General features: G+C 43.5%; 2 protein-coding genes across 4 annotated transcripts in view; one reads left to right on the top strand and one right to left on the bottom strand.

The window, feature by feature from the left end:
- Positions 1-12,465, top strand: part of DZIP1L (DAZ interacting zinc finger protein 1 like) — a 124,670-nt gene extending 112,205 nt beyond the window's left edge. Inside the window, exons 37-39 of one of the 2 annotated variants that reach the window (XR_008663899.1) lie at positions 6,735-7,514; positions 10,218-10,567; positions 12,192-12,465. The gene's annotated coding sequence lies outside the window, so the exon portion shown is untranslated. The remainder of the gene's footprint in view (positions 1-6,734; positions 7,515-10,217; positions 10,568-12,191) is intronic. The other variant, XR_008663900.1, reaches the window with a different exon arrangement.
- Positions 7,508-16,536, bottom strand: part of CLDN18 (claudin 18) — a 27,993-nt gene continuing 18,964 nt past the window's right edge. For both annotated transcript variants that reach the window (XM_055320942.1, XM_055320941.1), the window contains exons 2-5: positions 15,027-15,191; positions 14,082-14,199; positions 9,450-9,560; positions 7,508-8,221 (exon numbers count right to left, since the gene is read on the bottom strand). In XM_055320942.1, coding sequence (XP_055176917.1) covers positions 8,050-8,221; positions 9,450-9,560; positions 14,082-14,199; positions 15,027-15,191 — 566 coding nt within the window. In that variant the 3' untranslated portion in view covers positions 7,508-8,049. The remainder of the gene's footprint in view (positions 8,222-9,449; positions 9,561-14,081; positions 14,200-15,026; positions 15,192-16,536) is intronic.

The raw sequence follows: 16,536 nt of genomic DNA, 5'->3' as shown, positions 1-16,536 counted from the left end.
TGCACCAACCTCCCCGGCGCGGAAAGGGGCCCGCAGGGAGTTGGAGCAGGACCCATGGAGGGCGGGATCCCTCGGGCTCCCGGGGGACACAAACAGACACCTGCGAGCGCAGGAGTGCACCGAGCTCACCTAAGGCTGCAGCGCGCACGGCGCGACCGTCCGAGCAGCTTCGGAAGGCTCGGCGGTCGGCTCCGCGAGGGGCTGCGGCGGGAGCCGAATCCAACAACGCGCAGCCCCGGAGCACAGGGCGCCGGGACACAGCCCAGGATCCGGCCTCCCCGGACAGCAGAGCTGGGAGGGCCCAGGACAGCAAGGACTCTCCTGCCCCGAGCTGACAGATCACGGCCCCGCCCCGGAGCCTCCAGGCCTGCAGACGGAGAACCGAGAGCCCCGAGGCCGTAGTTCCCTGCAGAGGCTGAAATCCAGCTTCCAGAGCTGCCATAGCAACTGCTGCTGTTCCTCCTGGGTTCCACGGGTAAAACAACCCCCTGAGCCCTGCAGCAGGCTAGGGCAGAGCAGCTCCCCCAAGTGCTAACACCTCTGAAAAATCAGCACAGCAGCCCCTACCCAGAAAACCCAGCTAGAGACCTGTGATTACTCCCCCTGTTCCAATACAACTTGTCTTTGGCCACTCTGCACTGAGCAAAATGACTAGAAGAAAACATCACCTCAAAAGAAAATCAGAAACACCCTCTCACCCACAATTACAAAATCTGGATACCCTTCAATGTCAATGAAAGCCAATTCAGAAGCACTATTCTACAGCTACTGGTGGCTCTAGAAAAAAAGCATTAAGGACTCACGAGACATCCTACTGCAAATTTAGATCCAATCAAGCAGAAATTAAAAATCAATGAATGAGATCAAACCAAACTAAAGTCCTAACGACAGGTAACGAGGGAAGAACGAGTGAGTGACATAGAAGACACTTAATGGCAAAGAGGGAAACTGAGGAACAAATAGACAATCAATAAGGGACCATGAAGACAGATTAAGGCAAATAAATGACAGTCTGAGGAAGAAAAACCTTCGTTAATTGGTCCAAGTGGCGCCGAAAAAAAGGAACTGAGGGCCAGAATATGTATTTGAACAAATCCTAGCTGAAAACTTTCCGCAATCTGGAAGGGAAACAGGCATTCAGATCCAGAAATAGAGAGATCCCCTCCTAAATCAATAAAAACCGTCAACCACCTCGACATCTAATAGTGAAGCTTGCAAATTCCAAAGATAAAGCGAAGATCCTTAAAGCAGCAAGAGACAAGAAGTCCCTGACTTTCTGGGGAGGAATATTAGTAACAGCAACCTCATCCACAGAGACCTGGCAGGCCAGAAAGGGCTGGCAGATATTAATTCAGGGTCCTAAATGAAAGAACATGCAACCAAGAATACTTTAACCAGCAAGCTCTCATTCAAAATGAAGGAGAGATAAAACATCCAAGACAGGCAGAACTGAAAAATATATGACCTCCAAACCAGCTCTGCAAAAATTTTAAGGGGGACTCTTAAAACCCCCGTTAAGAAGAAGTTCATGGAACAATCCACAAAAACAAGGGACGAATAATATCATGATGACACTAAGACTCATATCTTCAATACGTAAAAACTCTGAACTGAATGGCTTAATGACCCCATCAAAAGGTGCAGGGTTCAGACTGGATAAAAAAGCAGGACCCATCTATTTGCCCCTACAAAGACTCATTTAAGACAGAAGACTCCTACATCCTGAAAAAAAAGTTAGAGAACCATTTACCATTCAAATGGTTCTCAAATATACCCTAAAAACTATAGAACACTTCGAAAGAATTGAGGAAGACACAAGAGATGGAAAAATATTCCATGCTCATGATTGGCAGAATTAATATTGAGAAAATGTCTATGTTTACCCAGGCAATTACACGTTATAATGCCAATCCCTATCAAAATACCATGGACTTTCTTCAGAGACTTAGGAACAAATTATTTAAGATTTGTGTGGAATCAGAAAAAACCCCAACAGCCAGGGAATTTTACAAAAGAAAACATATCTGGGGGCATCACAATGCCAGATTTTCAGGTTTTACTACAAAGCTGTGTTCATCAAGACAGTGTGGTACTTGCACAAAAACAGACACATAGATCAATGGGAACAGAAAAGAGAACCCAGAATGGACCTGAACGTTATGTCAACTAATTATTACGATAAAGGAGAAAGACGATCCACTGAAGAAAGACAGTCTCTCTATAAATGTGCGGGGAAAATTGGACATCCACATGGCAGAAGTATGAAACTGGACCACTCTCTTGCACCATACACAAAGATAAACTCAAAATAGATAAAGATCAAAATGGAGACAAGATTCCATCAAATCCCAGAGAGAACTCAGCCAACCCCTTTTAGAACTTGGCCACAGTAACCGAGAAGACAAACGTGTATGTTCTCATTCATTTGGGGAAATGAATAAATGTGAAAGGGAATATAAGGAAGGAGAAGAAATTGTGAGAAATAACAGAAAGGGAGACAGAACATAAAAGACTTCTAACTCTGGGAAATGAACTAGGGGTGGTGAGGGGGAGAGGTGGGGTGGGGGTAATGGTGATGCACTGAGGGGTACACTTGACGGGAATGAGCACGGTGTTATTCGTATGTTGGTAAATTGAACACTAATAAAAATTAATTTATAAAAAAAAAAAGATTTGTGGGAGGATTAGAGAGGAAATCAGTAACACCCTAAATGCAGTACTGATGATCACAAGGAGTTAATAAAAAAGTAATGTGAATTATTGTAATTGATCCTTCAAGTTCACATAAGCTGGTTGCCCGTGGAGTTAGGACAAGAAGTTCAGGTTTCTGATTCTGAGTCCAGTGTTCTCACCAGTGGAAAGTGGCAGTGTGAGATGCCAGGTCCTTTGGAAAAAACTGTGCCTATTGCTGTGGTTGACCCTGTGTAATGTCCTGTGGAGGCAGGGCAGGGTTGCTTATTACTCTAGAAAAAGCTACAAGAATTGGCCATCCCATGGAGACATTGATTAAATCTCCTTTCTTTTGGACATCAAGGTGGTGACAGAGGAATACTCAGTAGTCATCAGCTTGAGATCCCTCAGGTGATTTTTATGGATAATGGTGGTGAGTCATATTTTGAGCACATATGCTATGATTTGATTCATTTATGTCTTTGCATGGGAGTCTTCAAAATGCCCCTAATCTTAAGAAATCTAATTTAAATGACTCAAAAGTCTATAACTGAGGATAGTTTTCTACTAACTGGTTTTGTAATCCCATTTGTTTAAAATTGAATGTAAAGTTTTTGCCATTTTAAGGTTTAATTATCCATTTTCTGTGAGAACTAGAGTAATCTCTCAGATCGTTTCTCTCTGTACTATAAATACTATGCTATTAGGTAACTGGTCAGAAAGGTTTGGAGGTTGTCTCGACATCAGGCAACCAAAGGGGTAATAAATGAGGCAAAGCAATGAATTTGCCCAATTTCTAACGATTCTGGGTCCATTGTGTGTACAACAAATTTCTATATTTTGGCTGTGGGACCCAGGCTTAGCTAAGCTAAATACCACTGCTCTGGTTGTATGAAGATGTTTAGGAGTGGTTATGTGACTCAAAGAACCCAATAAGTTTTATCAGGATTTTTTTTTTCTCCTACAGTTATCAGGAAAGAGATACTTCCTTTTGGCAAAGTACCCTAGCTGAAAGATGGCATATGCCTAGAACTATGAGCAGCCATCATTATTATCCTGTGGGGACATCCTGCCTGGGAAGGAAACCAACAGAGAGGAAAGCAGAACTGAGGTGCGGACAGAAAAAAGTAGAATCTCAGTCATATCCCTTGATACAGCTATGCCTGAAACCAATACTGGCCTCAGATGTCCCACTTCCCTAAGTCAATTCCCTGTTTGTCTTAAAGTTATGCAAGTTGAGTGTTTGTCACTTAGATAGGTCCTTTACTTGCATTATTTCATTATGCTTATTATCCCCACTCTGTAGAAACTGAGACTCAGAAAAATTAAATACTTTGCTCAAGCTAACACAGCTGGGAAGTGGTGGCCCAAATTTGAGATTGGGCTGTTCTGACTCTATAGCTCATGTTTTTCCTTAGCTTGATTCATCCTCGGTGAGTACAGCTAATGAAGCCGGTGAAGCCAGACCTTGACAGCCTTAAGAAGACCGGCGTTGGCTCATGGGCAGGCCAATGACATTAAACGCTTCAGGCTGGTACACTGAGGGTCAGACAGGCTAACCATGGTCCTTGGATCCCATGCCCCATGCTTGGCTGCTCTGGAAATCCCCTTTGATTCAGGCTTCCCAACTTGTAGGAACTAAGTGGGTGGGATCAGATCTCCTTGGCCTCCCAGCAACCAGGCTACTGCCAAGTAGACAGATGCTGCAAGCAGAAACATTCCAGATATTTTAAAAAAGAAAACCATATCTGGGGGCATCACAATGCCAGATTTCAGGTTGTACTACAAAGCTGTGGTCATCAAGACAGTGTGGTACTGGCACAAAAACAGACACATAGATCAATGGAACAGAATAGAGAACCCAGAAGTGGACCCTGAACTTTATGGTCAACTAATATTCGATAAAGGAGGAAAGACGATCCACTGGAAGAAAGACAGTCTCTTCAATAAATGGTGCTGGGAAAATTGGACATCCACATGGAGAGGAATGAAACTAGACCACTCTCTTGCACCATACACAAAGATAAACTCAAAATGGATGAAAGATCTAAATGTGAGACAAGATTCCATCAAAATCCTAGAGGAGAACACAGGCAACACCCTTTTTGAACTTGGCCACAGTAACTTCTTGCAAGATACATCCACGAAAGCAAAAGAAACAAAAGCAAAAATGAACTATTGGGACTTCATCAAGATAAGAAGCTTTTGCACAGCAAAGGATACAGTCAACAAAACTCAAAGACAACCTACAGAATGGGAGAAGATATTTGCAAATAACATATCAGATAAAGGGCTAGTTTCCAAAATCTATAAAGAACTTATTAAACTCAACAGCAAAGAAACAAACAATCCAATCATGAAATGGGCAAAAGACATGAAGAGAAATCTCACAGAGGAAGACATAGACATGGCCAACATGCACATGAGAAAATGCTCTGCATCACTTGCCATCAGGGAAATACAAATCAAAACCACAATGAGATACCACCTCACACCAGTGAGAATGGGGAAAATTAACAACGCAGGAAACCACAAATGTTGGAGAGGATGCGGAGAAAAGGGAACACTCTTTCACTGTTGGTGGGAATGTGAACTGGTGCAGCCACTCTGGAAAACTGTGTGGAGGTTCCTCAAAGAGTTAAAAATAGACCTGCCCTACGACCCAGCAATTGCACTGTTAGGGATTTACCCCAAAGATTCAGATGCAATGAAAAGCCGGGACACCTGCACCCCGATGTTTCTAGCAGCCATGTCTACAATAGCCAAACTGTGGAAGGAGCCTCGGTGTCCATCGAAAGATGAATGGATAAAGAAGATGTGGTTTATGTATACAATGGAATATTCCTCAGCCATTAGAAATGACAAATACCCACCATTTGCTTCAACGTGGATGGAACTGGAGGGTATTATGCTGAGTGAAGTAAGTCAATCGGAGAAGGACAAACAGTGTATGTTCTCATTCATTTGGGAAATATGAATAATAGTGAAAGGGAATATAAGGGAAGGGAGAAGAAATGTGTGGGAAATATCAGAAAGGGAGACAGAACATAAAGACTTCTAACTCTGGGAAATGAACTAGGGGTGGTGGAGGGGGAGGAGGGCGGGGGGTGGGGGTGAGTGGGTGACGGGCACTGAGGGGGACACTTGACGGGATGAGCACTGGGTGTTATTCTGTATGTTGGTAAATTGAACACCAATAAAAATTAATTTATTAAAAAAAATAAAGTAAAATAAGTAACAAAGACTGCAAATTAAAAAAAAAAAAAAGAAACATTCCAGATGATGCCCTTAGCTTTGAGGTGCTAAGACTCCCCCCTCTATGTCTTGAAGCTTAGGACAAAAGAGCAGGAGCTGTTCAAATGTGAGATAATAGTAATTTTAATATTTAGTTCACAAAACATGCAGGTCAATAGTCAATGCATATACAATAGGATAGAGAAACAACAACAAAAATTAACGAAGCACAATCTAACTACATGGAGGCTTGCAAACAACGAAGTGCTGGTTAGAGAGTGTGCTAATTAAAAACCCAGCTGAGCCATACCTCAGTGCCTCAGATCTGACCAGGGACTTTCTGGTGGTAGGAAAGAGAGCTCCTTGTGTCCATGGCCTTCAAGTCAGATTGTGAGAACTTTTACAGTCTCCATGCCCCGGATTGCTCTGTTTTATCTTCTCCCATCCCTGCTTTTTTTTTTTTTTCCTTTTTTTCTTCTTCTTGAATTATCTATTCCTCCTTTGTCCCATCTGAGACAGTGAGTTCCATGAATACCCTTATCTGATATAGCCTAGAACCATTGCTGTCTCAGTAAGAAGGGTCTCTCTGAATTTATTTTGGCTGTTGCTGAATAAAATTCTTCTCAGTTTAATGGGCTGTGATCTGGTTTTTCCCAAACTGTCCAGGCTGAAGACCCCTATGAATAGTCCCCCTTCTTTCTGGAGGCCACTTTCATACATGCTATTGGTGTAAGGACTTTTTTCCATAAATAATAACCTGATGGTGAGATTCCCCCAGTGTCAATGCTGCTCTCTGATTAGATAGTTTTGAGAGACTGCCCTTATTTTAGTTCTCAGGAGACCTATTCTGGCTCTGGTACTGAGATGGAATTCTGGTGGCCTGGAAGGAGTTTAGCCTTTCTGCAGCAGTGATGTGAACACGGGGAAGGTGTGTGGCTGCCAAGAGCTTTCAGTTCTTGAACATCCAATGGTCCAACCACGGTAGGTGAATTTAGAGAAGGGAAGACCTCTCCAAGTAACAAAGCTGACCACAGTGTCAGGTAAGTGCTACTGTCAACTGACAGTGACCTCTAGCCATGCAAGTGTGCACCGGGGGTCACGTGATATAACATTATATTTAGGCTCATCACTTTGTTGTTGCCGTTTTTTGAAAGAACTGGTTTCAACTCATTCTCTAGGTTTCATCATTTGGTTTTTGCTGTATTTATCATGTATAGTCACAGTCCTGGAGAGCTCAAAGGGAAACAATTAGGATCAGGGAACATTTCATGGAATTTGAACTAAAGTATGTTTTTACAAAGTCAATATAGACAATATCAAAACTATTATTTTTTCATTTTCTCCTATTCGTGTGCAGGGGTGAAGCTAATTCAGAGACAGTGTGTCATTTCACTAATCTATTATTTATTTTAACTACATTTAGAATATCAAATATATTCAGATTACCCACAAATATCCTCTTCTCATTCTTGTAGGGATACTTTCTGGCCCGTGACAGAAAGAGGACCTGCAATGGAGAGCCCAGGAGACCCCTGGGGGCGTCTTGCTGGAATTAGCAGATGCCAACAAAAGCAGAAAGCTTTCCTTAAACTGAAATCGCTTCAGTCCAGGTAATGTCAAGATCACAGTGTAAGAAAACTCAGATAATGAGCTGGAGACATTACAAATATCTTTCCCTATCAGCTCTACTTCAATCAGTGTTTATTAGTAGCCAAGTTGGCCGGGGAGGTTAAAATCAAATAGTAGGAAATGATGTCTTTTGATGGACTCTCCTTTTTTCCTTTCAGAATTGTTCTGGGGGATGAGTTGGGAAATAGATCATCGATGAGCTATTGTCTGATAGGAATTCAAACCACATTCTATCATCAGATTAGAAAGGTTAAATTAAAAAAAAAAACAGAGGATTGGAAACTGTGAACTGTAGCGTCTAATTCATATCTGATAACTCAGCTGTTTTTGTGATGGAACATTAGAAACACAGAGACAGTGGCCCAGACCATCAGGCCTCCTTCCGGGTGAAATCAAGGTTTTTCTTACTTTCAACTGTGAGTCAAAAGCAATAAGGAGTCAAGGTAAAATTTCCCTGTTTTTCAAGTGAGCTCTAATTGGGGGGTTCTTCTGCCCATGCTGAGGTGCCTTGGAATGCTACACATAGTCGTACTTGGAGGGATGAGATTGCATCTCGTCCTCTGTGCGGGCACCCCCATCGTATATCTTCTTGTTTTTGCTGCTGGGCCCAAAGCCAGTGCTGGCCTTGAAGCCTCCTGGCTTGTAGGCGACATTGTGGCCTGAGGCATGATAAGACACGGCTTTGTAGCTGAGAGAAAAAGAAACATTCCATGACCACAGATGTATTTGGTAAGAAGGCAACCCCCTCCATTTACCCTGGGATGTCTCCTTTTTAGCACTGAAAGTCCAGCGTCCCAGTAAACCCTTAGTCCTGGGCAAACTGAGATGGTTGGTCACCTGAGGCTTTGAGACACTGGTTTTTCTGCTCCTGCACTGGAGCAGAATTTCTTGCCTTGTATTACAGCTGATAATTAGCGACTCGTGAGTTCCCTCTGTTAATCAATTAAAATGAAGCTGAACCCAAAACAATGTCCATTCATATCTGATAACTCAGCTCTTACCTAATTTATATCTGATAACTCAGCTGTTTTTGTGATGGAACATTAGAAACACAGAGACAGTGGCCCAGACCATCTGGCCTCCTTACGGGTGAAATCAAGGTTTTTCTTACTTTCAACTGTGAGTCAAAAGCAATAAGGAGTCAAGGTAAAATTTCCTTGTTTTTCAAGTGAGCTCTAATGGGGGGGGGGGTTCCTCTGCCCATGCTGAGGTACCTATGAGAGCACTATGAGGTAACTATGAGAACATAGTTATGCCAAAAAAAAAAAAATCACAGAATTTGTGAGCTGGAAGGTACATACACAGAGCCCATCTCCTCTAACCTGCTCAGTTTATGGATGAGCTAATAGAGGCCCAGAGAAGGGAAATGACTTGCTGGATCAGGATTGGGATTCAGGTCTCCCAGCTGCAGGTCCATTTAGGGAGCTATAGTGGGGTTTCTCTGCAGTAGTACTTTGGCATTTTGGAACAGATTCCTTTTTGTTGTGAGGGTCTCTCCTGTGCATTGTGGAAGGTTTAGCAGCATCCCTGGCCCCCACCCACTAGATCCCAGTATCACCTCCCTCCCTGCCCCCACTGCCCCAACCACCCAAAGCTGCAGCAGTCAAGAGCCTTCAGTTGTTGCCAAATATCTCCTGGTGGGCAGACCTGCTTTCAGTCGAGAACCACTGAATTACAGAATCCTGAAGTCAGAGGGAACTTAGGGGAATATTTTTCTCCTCAAACATGATCATTTCTAAATCTGCTCAGCTAAGATGTTCCTATTCTGTTCTTTAGGTTCCCCCAAAAAGAGAAGGTCCAGGATCCTTTAGTTAATAAATTCTTCCATAAACCTAGACTGATCATTCTGGCTGCAAATTATACTTTAAAATGGACTCGGATGAAATGTTTGATTGCACTGGGATGGGGAGACTCACTTGCTTTCTTCAGGAACCAGGCCCCGGCAGGCGATGCACATCATCACACCCCCAATTAGTGTGAGGCCTCCGGCGACCCAGCCCACGAACAGAGCTGAACCAAAGGTGTACCTGAGAGGGGAAATGAGGCTGTGAATGTGGGCAACTCAACTCTCCAGGCTCCACCCATGGCACTCAGCCACACCCATCCTCTCTGTCCACTCTTTTGGGTTCCACACCCATTCCCACCAGTACCGTTGAGCACACACTCCTTGGGGTCACAGCAAACTGAATGAGGTGCCCTAGAGAAGAGAATTGGGACTGAAACTAGTCAGCAAAACAGCAGAGGGATTCTCGGGCCCCCAGCATCACTCAGGCATGGAATTAATTATAAGTCTCTAATCTCAGAGAAACGTCTCTGGAAATCCACTTTCCTCCCTACTGGCATTGGGGAGTGTCTTAAAGATTTGGCAAGAGGAATTTGAGAGGTGTGGAATCAGTCTGAAGTTATTATTTCTGAAGGAATTTGGCCCTTTGAGTTCTTCCTGTGGGCCAATAAGCTTTCATCTTATGTAATTCAAGTACCCTCGTAGGCATCCATGCAGGTAGGAGCATTATCTTCAGAAAGAACTAAGTGAAGTGACCGTTCATTCTTTCATTCATTGTTTACACATTTGTTCAACATGTATTTATTGAGCTCCTACTATGTGCCCAACACTGCCTTGGCACTGGGACACAAGGGTGAACAAGACAGACACAGACCCTACTTTCCTGACGCTTCTGTTTCAGCCCACAGTGGAATCTGAACCTGTGATCATCGGACTCCAAAGCCGGTGCCCTTCCCCTAAGATGTATGCCTCCATGGGACTTGTTACATCTGAGCAAGACTGCCTGAGAACAAAGTGTCCAGAGAGTAAAATAATTCTGATTCCAAATGGACCTTTGTGGATGGTGGAGACCATGACCAAAAACTGATAGGATATCAGTGGGTGTTTCCGTGTTAGCTGGTAACTTTCCCTTCATCTCCAAGAGCCCCGCAGAAAAGGAGAGCTCAGCACAGTGGATACCTGCCCTTAGAGGCTTTCCCCTTGTGCTCATCGAGGAGTGTGGGGCTGTTTGTGGAACACCATGAATCACTGGTATGTTAAAAGTCACAAACTAAGAACACTATACCAGTAATTGGAAGACAGAAACATGTGTGCAGACCTCTGCAACCTAGGAAAATAAGATACTTTAGATGTGCTTAAAAAGTGCACACATTTTGGTAGGATCAAAGTCAGTGATATAAGCCTGATGACCAGTGTAATGTACACGGCAAAGCTAGCACACTGAGCTCAGGGCTTGAAAAAGTTCTGGAAGGGCAGCCTGGGTGGCTCAGTGGTTTAGTGCTGCCTTCAGCCCAGGGTGTGATCCTGGAGACCCGGGATCGAGTCCCACATCGAGCTACCTGCATGGAACCTGCTTCCCCCTCTGTCTGCATCTCTGCCTCTCTCTCTCTCTCTCTCTCTCTGTCTCTCATGAATAAATAAATGAAATCTTTATTTTATTTTTAAGATTTATTTATTTATTTATTTATTTATTTATTTATTTATTTATTCATGATAGATATGGAGAAAGAGAGAGGCAGAAACGCAGGCAGAAGGGGAAGCAGGCTCCATGCCTGGAGCCTGATGCGGGACTCGATCCCGGGACTCCAGGATTGCGCCCTGGGCCAAAGGCAGGCACCATACTGCTGAGCCACCCAGGGATCCCCTAAATGAAATCTTTAAAAAAATAAAAAGTTCTGGGAGAAAATTTATCTATAGGCTATCTTTATTTCCTTGGACTAGGAAAAGATAAGACATTTGATTTGAGGGCTGTTGGCTTGGAGTGAAGAACCCCATCCCACTCTCTTGGTCCTCCCCAGTGTGGCTAGGGGTTTAACTGCTGACCTCGTCCTGGGGTTCCTCCTGAGCGGTCCCTGGGTGAATCTTCTGGGGGGAGTCCTGGCCCTTCTGCCCTGGCACAGAACCCCTGTCCTTGATACTCCTCTAGATGGCTGAGTGACTGCATAATGTTAATGACAACAATCGCTACCATTTATTGAGCCCTTACTGACATTGTGATGGACACTTTTACCACAATTCTATTTAGCTCTTCCATCAGCTCCATTTGGTGGGATTTATCACTCCCATTTTATAGATGAAGAGAGTGAGGCTCAGCTCAGAGAGGCTAAGGAGCTTTTTCAAAGACCCAGGAAGGAACTGCTGGAATTCAAATACAGATCCCTTTGCCTCCAGAGGCCTCATTGTTAGTCATTAAGCTAATACTATCTTCTGTGCATGGGGAATGAGGTCCCCTCCTTTTACTTAGATCCTTTTGGTCAAGGTTAGCAAACCTAAATACCTAACTGGGACAGCTATGAAATTTAAATGAGTGAAGTGGGCCGAGTATGAGAAAATATTTCACTCTCTTAATTCTATTATATGGGGAAAAAACCCCACAAGCATAATGATAAATGACCTCAGATTTGGGACATTTGAGAGGTTGGGGCTGTGATGAACTAGAGAGGGTAAGTCCTTGTATCTGTCTCAGCTAGAGACTGTTGCCATAGAGGGCCCATTACTGTCAGATCGGATTTTTTTTTTTTACAAGAAGCTGGAAAAACAGATTGTGTACCTGGGTGTGCGCACATGCACATGTGTACTGTGAAATATCCTTGTAGCAAACACTAATGATGTTCCGCCCAGGTTCCCTAGGTTCCTTTACCCATTTCTTCTTCAGCTCCTGAGGTCTTTGCCTTTGCCTGCAGTCTCCACATCTCCCCCTGGAACTTCTGCTTTGGTATAGCTACTGGAGCCATTTTGCCTGGTGCACAGAAGCTGACTGGTGCTAAAGTGTGAAAGTTTGGAGTCAAGACATCTCTGAGGTGTGCTTCATGCCCCACAGCTCCCCAGGATTGGGCTGAGTCCCAGCCTTCATTGCACCCGCTTCTCTATCCTGGGTGCCCCACCCCCTTCCCAGTCTCCCCTTCCGTAATAAATCACTTGCACAAGGAGTCTTGGATCTGTTCCTGAGTAATCCAACCTATGACACTTCCTATTTTTAAAAGTTGATGATTAATCCAAGATATAAAATGAAATGTTTAGGCTAATATAAAACACCTTGCAAGCTGTGTATAACCTGAAGGCAGGCAGTTTGTAGCTCAGGTTCTCAGTATCGCAATAGCAGAGGAGGGGATACCAGAAAGTGCTTTCAATTGATTGCCAAGATCTTTCTTGGCAGCTGTGCTGTTCTGTGTGATTTCTGGGTAGAGAGGTGAGAAGACAGAAAGAAAGGAAAAACTGCTGCCCATCCATGGAGGAAGGCATTCAGGAGGTCTCTCAGAATCCTATAGTCTTGATCTAAGGACTGAAGTTAGCTGTTCAAGGGACAGGGTAGGTTCTAGGGAGATGATGTGGGATAATGATGGAGGGCATTAGTGCTGGGTGCCAATGGGATGGGTGACTCCTCTGGGCAGGGACAGTGATACTAGGCATCCAGATCCTCCAGATAAGATAGCTCTTCTGAGTAGGCTGACCAACCATCCTGATTTGCCTATGAAGCAAGAGTTTCCCAGGATATGGGACTGTCAGTGCTAAAACTGGTAAAGTCCCAAGAGAAGCAAAATGAGTTGGCCAGCATACTTCTAAGTTACCCTAGTAACCAAGAGACCACGGGAACATCACAAAGGAGGATGAGGGGAGATGATGGGAATCATTTCCTTTCATTCTTGAAACAAAGCAAGAACATGGATGGGGACTGGAGTCCCAGGGAGCCAGAGAGTAACGGATTCATTGCATCCTCACCCCCTATTGTATCCCTTGATGGTGTGGCTGGAGAAATACCAAGTGTATCCACTCCAGAGATGATGGGTCACTTAGATATTATATTTAGATCATTCACAGAACAAGATTTTTCTTCTTCAAAAACTCACTGCTGATTCTTACAAATATGTCCTTTTGAAATGGCTAAATGAATATGGATGTTAGAATTGCTCTTCAATCACTTAAAAGTTCTACTCTCCTTCATAAACCAAATTATAGTGTGGTTTCATCTCCCTCAGCTAGACCAAAACCTCCATGAGGATGGGGACTTAGTCTTATTCCAAGTACTCAGAACAGTTCCAGACCCACCGCAGGTTCTCCATACATTTGTAGAATGAATGCATGTATGAATGAGAGGAAGAAGCAGTTATACAAGGAAGAAACATAACATTACTCTTCTCACATATATTGCACCTTGCTCAATTCCACTCAAGCTTTCACCTATCCCTAGCCAGGGTCCCATCATGGCCTGGAGATGCAGGTTGATGCTCATTTACATGCCTGGCCTAATAGTGCCTGTTTCACTGCCACCACAATGGGGCCTGTGTAAGCGTGTTAGATAAATACTGTGAACTGTCGCTGTATTTCAATGCAAATGTCAGCTCAGCCTCAAGTCATAGTACCAAGGATATTTCACTGAAATGAAGATTATGAATTTACGGATCATTGTTGATTTATGATATGGCATGGTTGCCTCTGATAAATTTTTGCTATTTCAGGTACTGACAGTCACATTAGGCATATGTGTTTAATAGGATTTTTACAACAATATTCACTACAGAATACTAAGATTAGATTAGGAGGTTACCTGGTCTGAACGGTCTGCACCATCCCACCCAGGCCAGTGTACATGTTAGCTGTAGACATCCAGAAGTTAGTAACCAGCATGTTGGCAAATACAGATACTCCAACGATTGCACAGAGACCTGTTGGCCAAGAACAAGAAAGCTCCATAGTCAACTTTAAAGGGATCACGATGTTTCTGAGGCAATGTGTGCTTAAATGAGTTTAGATGAGCAAGCTGAAGAATATTCCCTTTCTTTTTTTTTTTAAGATTTTATTTATTTATTCATGAGAAACACAGAGAGGAGAGAGAGAGAGGCAGAGACATAGGCAGAGGGAGAAGTAGGCTCCGTGCAGGGAGCCTGACGTGGGACTCGATCCCGGGTCCCCAGGATCACGCCCTGGGCCGAAGGCAGTGCTAAACCGCTGAGCCACCGGGGCTGCCCGAATATCCCTTTTCTATAACAGAATGGCTAATCCAAGCACTGATTATTGAATTCCCACTATGTGCTAGACATTATGTTAAGTGCTTAGACTCTCTTATCTTTCTAATTGTGGAAGGATTTGTATGTGTGCAGAAAGAGATTTTCCAGCATCTTGGGACAAGGGATTAATAATACAAATATTTTGGGCCTGGTCCTTTGATGGTGTCAAGTGCTCTTCCCTTAAAATCATTTTCTAGAGTCTTACCAAAATAATGCCTTTAGAGACTGAGTCACATGACTACCTTAGGATTGAGAATCTTTTCTAATAAAGTGGCGTGGCAGCTGAGGGGGACCTTAACACTCATGGTAATTTTGTAGAGCACAATTGGGCCCTAATCTCAGATCTTGAATCCTAGTGTATAAAGCTCTGATCCATGTTCAAACTATGCTCAGTAGGGAGAAGCCATATTTTCTTTGCCAGAATGATTTTGCTTTGACATTCCCACAAGCACATTTGAGAGAGGGAATCCGGGCTCCTTGTTTACCTGAGATGATGAACATGATCCCAGAGGTCAGTGTCATGTTGGCTTTGGCGGAGTCCTCCATGCTGCCAATGCGGATGCACTTCAGGGCAAAGATGGATACCAGGAGGCCGATGGCACCCAGAACAATGCCCACGATCATCAGGGCTCGCACTGCCTGCAGCATGGCTGTGGGACAATGGACAAGACACAGGCTGACAGATAAGACCATCTCCACATGACTGATTAAGTTTTGGTGTAATGAAATAAAGCAACCATAATCAACCAGCACCAAATTGCTGAGAAATAGCAAGTCCATAAACTATGAACCTTGTCACTGCTAGGGGATGTGGTATTGTGAGAAATGCAAAACCACCATGTATAATCCTCTGATTGTTGAAGGACCTGCACACAGTTGTCTGTAGAATAAGAATATTGTGGTGCTGGGACAGCCAATGGAATTTAGCTATTTCATTTCCTCATATTAAAGCTTGATAATCTGAGGTCTAGGCAGAGGAAATGGCTTGACAAAGGAGACATGAAAAATTATTGATAGAACTTACAGTAAAACTGTGTGGCTTTGACTTCTAACCCAAACATCTTTCTCCTCCAGTCTTTTCATATAGGCTTAATGCTTCGTATCATTGTGTCCACTTTAGGAAAACCCAGTATTCATTTACAGCATGTGATGGAGCAAGGTTACTAGGGGATATAAGAAGGACACCATATTTTTGCCTCTTTCCAAAGGGACTACTAGGGTCAGGGTGAGCTGTAGGTTTTGGGTGTGTATAAAAGGACTGCTAGATCAATCAGAGGCCTTTCAACACAATCAGTTTATCAGCTGTTCCTATCTCAGGAAGCAATGGAGACTGTAGGTCCAGCTAGGACTCTCCAGCCATGACCTCCCTTCCAGATATATCCAAAGTGGTTTTAGTGTATCCTTAATATGCAGTGACTCATTTCAACACTTTTTCTAAGCCCCTATGACTATTGCACAGGGATCACAGTAATTAATAGGTTAAACATGGTCTTTGCACTCATGGATCGTGTGCCAAAGTAGGGAAAGACAGTCATTAAACATGCCCATAATGCATTTTTCAGAAGAAAGGCAAATGAATCCTTGGTGTTCTCCAGAGGGAAAGACCCCAAGCATGGGTATTTCTGGTAGAGAAGAACTGAAGAATTATGTGAAGTAAAGCAGAAAGCTCTGTCCTACCCTAGTTATCATAGCCAATTGCTACTTTTTGACTGAAAACTATTAGTGGCTTTTCAGGCATGAAAAAATTTAATCCACAGAAAAAAATCCCTGCAATGTAGGTGATATGATTACCTCCATTTTATAGTTGAAGAAACTGAGAGAAGTTAAGGATCTTGCCCAAGGACACATATCAAGTGACAAGTAAGAGCCAGGGGTCAAACCTAGAACTATCTCAAAATGGGGTTACTTTTTCCATTACAGTACATTGCTGAGGTACCTAATCCTGGAAAAAACAGGCTGCCATCAATGTAAGGGGATCTGTAAGCACCTAAGAGA

This window comes from Nyctereutes procyonoides, unplaced genomic scaffold, assembly GCF_905146905.1.
Source record: "Nyctereutes procyonoides isolate TBG_1078 unplaced genomic scaffold, NYPRO_anot_genome, whole genome shotgun sequence".
Classification (NCBI taxonomy): Eukaryota; Metazoa; Chordata; class Mammalia; order Carnivora; family Canidae; genus Nyctereutes; species Nyctereutes procyonoides.
Note: the sequence above shows the minus strand (reverse complement) of the source record. Positions and strands in the feature narration are given on the sequence as shown.